Source organism: Ricinus communis, chromosome 7, assembly GCF_019578655.1.
Source record: "Ricinus communis isolate WT05 ecotype wild-type chromosome 7, ASM1957865v1, whole genome shotgun sequence".
Classification (NCBI taxonomy): Eukaryota; Viridiplantae; Streptophyta; class Magnoliopsida; order Malpighiales; family Euphorbiaceae; genus Ricinus; species Ricinus communis.
In genome coordinates this window covers 2,108,060-2,115,413 of record NC_063262.1, presented here as the reverse complement: position 1 = coordinate 2,115,413, position 7,354 = coordinate 2,108,060, and the positions used below count along the sequence as shown (strand labels likewise).

At 27.8% G+C, this 7,354-nt stretch overlaps 2 protein-coding genes across 2 annotated transcripts; both read right to left on the bottom strand.

Moving 5' to 3' along the window:
• Window positions 1–771: 771 nt before the first annotated feature.
• LOC8272987 (probable calcium-binding protein CML41) lies at window positions 772–1,700 on the bottom strand. Its single transcript, XM_002533229.4, has one exon. The coding sequence runs from the start codon at window positions 1,495–1,497 to the stop codon at window positions 901–903; it is 597 nt and encodes a 198-aa protein (XP_002533275.1). The 5' UTR covers window positions 1,498–1,700; the 3' UTR covers window positions 772–900.
• Window positions 1,701–5,752: 4,052 nt separating this feature from the next.
• LOC8272995 (probable calcium-binding protein CML41) lies at window positions 5,753–6,739 on the bottom strand. The gene has a single exon (XM_002533228.4). The coding sequence runs from the start codon at window positions 6,612–6,614 to the stop codon at window positions 6,018–6,020; it is 597 nt and encodes a 198-aa protein (XP_002533274.1). The 5' UTR covers window positions 6,615–6,739; the 3' UTR covers window positions 5,753–6,017.
• Window positions 6,740–7,354: the final 615 nt, after the last annotated feature.

Genomic DNA, 7,354 nt, shown 5'->3' with positions numbered 1-7,354 from the left:
TTTCTGCTAGTTGCCATGAAAGCTAATATCCATCATTGCTCCTTTACTTAATTTGCATTTATATATCCCCCAAAACAGTAATGTTGCTTCAGCTTTAAGGGTTTCTCAGATGGAATCATAAGTGTTTTGTTTCAAAGTGAATATATGCTCTCATTCCATATGTATATCTAACTGCAAAAATACTTTTAATTTTCAGCGACTAACTTCTTCTTTTTTTCTTTTTCTCTTTTGTTATTTTGGAAATGTTTCAAGAGGAAAACAAATTTGAACTATTTATTTATATTACTATAGAGACACTTCACATCATTAGATGAACAATTAAATTAGTCCAGTATAAATATAAGCGTGCTAAAATATTTTTTTATAAAAATTAATGAGTGAAAACAAATATATTATTCAAAAAAAGTAATAACTTAACACAATTATTAAATAATACTAAAGAGGCACTAGCATAGCTAGAATATTATTTATTTATTTCAAAATTTTAAATGCATTTAATGAGAGATTTTCTAGTCTAAAAAGGTAATCTGTTTTTAATTTATATGCGGATTGAAAAGTTAAAATACATTTATTATATTCTCTATAAAAGCTATATTTTTTTTAAAATATAAAATATAAAATATAAAAACTAATTATATGCTATAATATCTATGTTAATTAATAAACCATGTCTTTGACAATTATTTACTAAATTAATAATTAAAAAACAATAAAAAGGATAAAAGGACTATTGTTTGAGATGCAGGGAGTATTAATTTACAGGAAGAAACAGAAAAAATAAAATTAGATGCTCTTAAATTCTTTTTAAGAAAATGGACATTCTTGCAAGCAAACAACAACAATTCTTCGGAAATATTTAGGTTATGAGTGGTTGAACATAACAAAAGCTAGAACGAATGTCTAAGACATCATTTGATGAAACTCATGAAAATCAAGAACACCATCACCGTCAGTATCAAAAACCTGAATCATAGCTACACATTCATCTAATGATTTTTTATTTCCTAAACGATTCAACATCCTTTGTAAACCTCTTGGAGTTATGCACCCATCTCCTTTCTTCAACTCAAACATCTCAAATGCTTTCTTGAGGTCTTCCTCCTCATCATTGGCTGCTCCTCTCTTCATTAGCTTCAAGAAATCACTGAAATCCAGCAAGCCATCACCATCTACATCAAGTTCTTTGATCACACTTTCAGCATCTTCATGCGACATGTACTCTCCAACGGAACCAAAGTATGCCCTAAGTTCAAGTGCTGAAATCTTTCCATCACCATCTGTATCAAAATAACTAAACACTTGTTTTAGCTCATCTTCTTGCCTAGCAGTCGTAACAATTTCTGGGGTCGTTAGCGAGGCAGGAGAGGTTACTCTTGAGTTAGGAACACAGTTCAATCTTCTTGAGGTAGATGACTCTGATCGGAGTCGCTTGAAGCTTAGCTGAAGATTCTTGTTGGAAAACCATTTGGATGATTTTGGTGGTTTCTCAGTGGCCATTGGTATTGGTAGTTAAAGAGAATATTGGATTAAAGTGAGGACTGACTCAGAAAATATTGTTTTTGTCTATGTCAAATATATCGTTCTTGCCCCTGCTGTGATGCAATAAGAACGAAAAGAAATTAAAAGGTTGAAATTATCTAGGTTTTGGTGCAAGGAAGTTGCATGGAAGCTTCATAAAGTCTTGTTGACATAAATAAGTTGATTGACCACTGCTCCCAATAAAACATTAGTCAGCAGCATGCTCTTAAAGTGGTCCGTATAAAACAGCAGAAAGCCAGTATATGCAAATGAACATAAAATCTATGCTACTGGTTTTATTCCACTTTATAAAGATGATGGAGAGTCTATCCATTAATCTTTTCATAACAAATTTTGTAGAGTTCATAACCTCTTTTATTTACTGTTACGGGTGGCCAAGAATTTATCAGCTTTGCAAAAGTTAAGACTGTTCTGTTGTAGCTAATAGGTATTGGTTTCTAATGAACATTCAAAAAAATTAATAAACTTTGAGACCCTTAAAAAGAATTTGCAATTTATATCTTCCATTGAATTTGATTAATGTGATCATAATTTTATAATATCCATGTTGGCATATGAATGGAAAAGACTAGACCTTAAAACAGGCTAATATAGTTTATGTACGAAATGGGTTTCAATCATGATGTAAACTTCTTCTTTTCTCCAACACTTTCAAGTCAATGAATTTTCTATCTTACTAACAAATGCATTATAGTTTCTCAACAAATTCATATCTACAATACTTTCTTTTATAATTCTAAAAACTTTCACCTATTACAATATCTCATGTTTTTATATCTAGGGTTCATTAGTTTCCTCCAATTATATATGCACAAAGCACACTGAGATGAGACTGATCTTTTGTATTGTGGGAAGGAGAATCGCTTTTCTTTAACATGCAATATCAATGGTCGGTCCAAAAGAATTTGCAAATTAACCTCTAGCATGGGTTCCCTCTCTATTTATATTATTTTTGTCGGATATTTTAATGGGATTATTTACTATATATTATTTTAGAGTTTAGATTCCAATAATGCTGTATAATATGAAGAAAAGAAATGTATATGTGAACGTGAGAATTTAAAGTTTATTATTTCTTTTTCTTTTTTTAAATGTAAAAAAGAAAACGATAGTGGAGTAGTTAGCCATACCATTTACATCCGTATTAATTCCACTAAAAATTGTATGTATTGTTCCGATTCATTGCGTGATCAAAAGATCCATCCAACAAAAAGATAATTTTTAATTTAGTTTTTAGATGTCAATTTTTTCTCTAATATTAATAAGCAGTTAAAAAATTAAAATAAATAATTATATTTAAAAATAAAAATAATATGAGAAAGAATAAAATTAAATATTATAACTTCATTAGATGGATCTTTTGATAATATAGTGAATCTAAATTTATATAATAATTTCTCGAGAAATAGGTAGGCCAATGATAATTTTTTAAGCAGGATTAGATAGGCTAGAGGAAAGGAAAGCATATGATTGATTGGCTTGCTAAATAAGCACTAACAGTTTGTTTGTTTCACGAATTCATAATCATTAAAATGAAATCTGATTCTAGACTTAGTTAAGCCATATGATTGCTTATATTAAACATTGTTCGGTATAAATATGCTACTCCATAAGATTAATTAATTCTATTTTTGTAATCCCACATTTAGTAGGATTGTTTAACTAGATAAATAAATTGTCACAGTAATTAAATTACTGAAAGATATTGTCTTAAATATAAAACTTGTATTTCTTAATTTTTTTATCTCTTAAAACGTCTTTTAAATTTATTCATATAGTCTACATTAGCTTTTGACTTGAATTACCATTTTTTGTTAGAGTATGCTAATATAAGCATAGATAATTATGAAATAAATTTAAAAATTAAAATTATTTTAGAAAAATATAATAAAAATTCAAAGTCATTTTAAAGATTAAAAATTTTACTAATTATGGATTAGTAATCTCACTGGATATGGCTTCCTAAAGACACAGAGAAGTTTGGTTTTAGATAAAACTTATCTCATAGATTAGTTAAACTGTTGGAATTGTTAAGTCCAATCTTTATAATATATACTAAAAATAGTATTATTTGCTGATAATTTGGTTGACCGGGACGAGCTATCAAATAAAGATCTTCAAAGGCTGACTTTAATCTGCAGAGTATCTCTAAGGAAAGATTAGAGAACGTCGGACGGAGTTGTCCGGCCACTCACTTCGATGATAAATCAATAATTTATATAAGGGTAATTAAAGTGTATAAGTGTATAAGATTGCATGTACCTATAAGTTTGGTGCCTCCATTTTTTTATAGACATTAAAGGTTTTCTAGTATATTTAGGAAAGAAACTCTACATTTATAAGTCGTCTTAATCATATTAGGATTTGCACTTTTATTTATTAGTAGAGTTCTAGGTCAGATTGGACTCTACAACTAGAGTCCTCCTAAGACACGATTTCTTAGAGTCGCAGTTATAGTAAGAAGCAATTTCTGATCAACCCTGCCATTTCCAAGTACTAATTTTATAGTACTTAGTTATCATTTATTAATACTATAGTTTAGTTAAGCATTCTCATATAATAAACCAAAGGTGATTGTGAATTTCTCTGGATTCTTTTTTACATCAGCACATCTTTTAATTAGTCATATTTGTAAACAAGTTTGATGATAAATTCAGGAATATGACTGTAATTGGAGCTCGAATAGTCTTGAGAGTAACTCCATTACCAATTAAAGCTTATGAGTGCTTTTCTTTCTTTTTCTTTTTTTCAAAATACAGAAAAAGATTGACAGTAGTTGAACTTGAAAGCTATCTCAGGTTGAGTTATATACCTATTGGGTACTGCTAGACTAACCATGTGATTGCAGTTCTCTTTTCCTGTTCAAGTTCAGATACAAGACTCATCATTTTCATATTTTGGCAGTACCTCATCAGCTTATATAATTCCATCCGTAAACTCAAAGCCTAATGTAATTAATTTTATTTAAGAGAAATAATTCATATATTTTATCTTTTTGTAATTTATTGGTGTGATTAAATAACAGACTATGCTTATAAATCATTAAAAAAAAAAACTAGTTATACTAATTATATTATTAAAATCTTTTTATAGTCATACATTTAGAATCGAATAAAATTTATAACTTTTAAAAAGTTATAATTTAATTAAAATTTGAATATTAAATTTTTTTATAACTATTAAAAAATTATAATTTAATAGAAATTTAAGTATTAATTTTTTAATTTTAATACTTAATTGTATTAGTGATATAATAATAATCGGTGATTAAATATATTAATATCTTATTATGTTATACAAATAAAATTAAAGATAAAGAATAATAATACAGTAAAATAAAACATACCATAAAAATATTTGAAAATGTATATATATATATATATATATTAGTATATTTTCATATAAAAAAATAAATTTATAACTTATTATAATTTAGAGTATATTTATATTTACAAATAGTCCAAATTGAATTAAAAAATTTTATAACTAATAAATTATTGAAACTCAGTTATATATTTATTTAATTTAGAGATAGCTAGTAGTTCATCAAAATCAATAATTTGGTCCATAAAAAGGCAAACAGAATGGTTGCTTCTCAACCATCTACTAGTCTATAGATAGGTGAAATGTAAATGGTGTCTTTGCTTTCAAGCGACGTTTAAGTTTTTTTCACAAATTCCTTCCAACTGTGTGCTTCAGCCTCATGGTTTCTTTACAGATGGCACTTTACATGCATCATCAATTCATCAACAACCTAACTTTCTCCTTGCATGAATAATTATGTTCGTATTTAACAAGGAAAATATCAAACATGAATCAAAAATATTTCTTTTTCAATTGATTGATCACATTAAGATCCAAATGGAAAGAAAATTTGAGAACAAAATTTAAGACACTGATCTGCAACAGTTCTCTACTAATCTTAATTAGCATTTACGAACTGGGACATCTTAATTCAATTCAATATAATAGTTGGGCAGAATTTGGTAAACTAAATTTGGTACAATATAGGAAATTAGATGGAGTTTGATGGGCTGACGGATTAATCATCAAATGTAATTTGTTCAATTGAAAAGAATTTCTTCAATTCGTGACAAGAAATTCAGTAGTGTCTTGGTTCCAACAAAAGCCTAATTCATGACTAATTAAGCTAGCAAGAAAAGAGAATTGAAATTGAGAGTTTCACATTACATAGTATAATAAGAATAAATGGTTCAAACCAAAACTCATGCTTTGCTTATTTTCATACTCAAATTTAGAGTGAGAAGCAATTATTTATCAAGAATACATACATAAGACTATAAAGGAATTCACAACTATTAGAAAGAGGAAATCAAAGGAATAAAGAAGATGAGTTCTCTTTTCTCTTTCTTTCCTTTTTTATTTCCCCTCATTTTCCTTCTTTAATTGGTATACATACATAGGTACACACATATACATCTAAATGCAATTTTTGCACAATTAATCTAATTAACTAACTAAGCCATCATTTGGTAAAATTCATGAAAATCAAGAACACCATTACCATCAATATCAAAAACATGAATCATAGCAACGCATTCATCATAAGATTTCGAATCACCTAAGCGATGAAGCATCCTTTGCAATCCTTTAGGTGTAATACACCCTGATCCTTTCTCCATTTCGAACATCTCAAATGCTTTCTTAAGGTCATCTTCATGATCTTGATCATTAGGATTACTGTTACCTTCCCTTTTCATTAGCTTCAAGAAATCATTGAAGTCTAATAACTTATCCCCATCTGAATCAAGATCATTAATCACAGACTCAGCTTCTTCATGTGACATAAACTCACCAACTGAACCGAAAAAAGACCTAAGCTCTAGAGCTGATACCTTCTCATCTCCATCAGTATCGAAATGGCGAAAAACTTCTTTAAGCTCGTCTTCAACCTTTAAGGTGTTATTTTTTGGTGTGCATGGAGACATAGGAGAAGGAGGAGAGCAACTTAGGGTTGATGAGCTACTAGATTTTGATCTTCCACGATTGAGACTTAACCTAAGACCCTTATTAGAGAACCATTTGGAAGGTTTTAGGATTCTCTCTTTTGCCATTGGAGATATTTAAGAAATAAATTGCACTACTAGCTACTTCTAGTTAGTTACTTTCAAGAAATTATCAATACAAGTGCAATGTTTAAATAGAGAGGAAATGTAGTCTTTGTTTTGGGATAAAGTTCTAGGTACCTGCAACGAAGTTGCAGGAAGATTAGAAATGGATGCTATCGTAAATGCAAATTTTTTTTTCCTTTGAGGAAATTTCATGGCAATTTCCTCAAGGGTCCCAAAAATTGATGGCTTCTGTCCTATTTTATTATCTCACACGTTTCTTTACGAATAAGGTTTAAAAACACTTGGCAATTGCATCTATACATTTCCTTTTTGGTGAATTCTATAATATCATAATTAGTAACTTTTCAATATATTTATGTATTTATTTAAAAAAATTATAAAATTTAGGTCATATTTATATAAAATATTTTAATATATAATTTTTATATAAATTTACATATTATAATATTTTTATGTAAATTTTTAAAAAAAATTTATGTAAATTAATCTAAAATTATTTTATAAATACATAAAAATATTAAAAAGTCACTCTAAAATTAAATTTCCTTTTAATCCTAGTTGAGTCTGCGTGGGAGTTAAAAAGTTAAAAGTAAGAATTATAGAGTAAACTATTTGACAAATAATTATTTATTGACTATTACATTGTATTAATTAATTTTTAATTATAATAAATAGTTAAAATGTGTTATATATAATGAAAATACTGAATATCATTACATAAT

What these genes read in the sequence shown, in the direction of transcription:
- LOC8272987 (XM_002533229.4), bottom strand. Translation starts at nt 1,497, where the DNA reads ATGGCCACTGAGAAACCACCAAAATCATCCAAATGGTTTTCCAACAAG.
- LOC8272995 (XM_002533228.4), bottom strand. Translation starts at nt 6,614, where the DNA reads ATGGCAAAAGAGAGAATCCTAAAACCTTCCAAATGGTTCTCTAATAAG.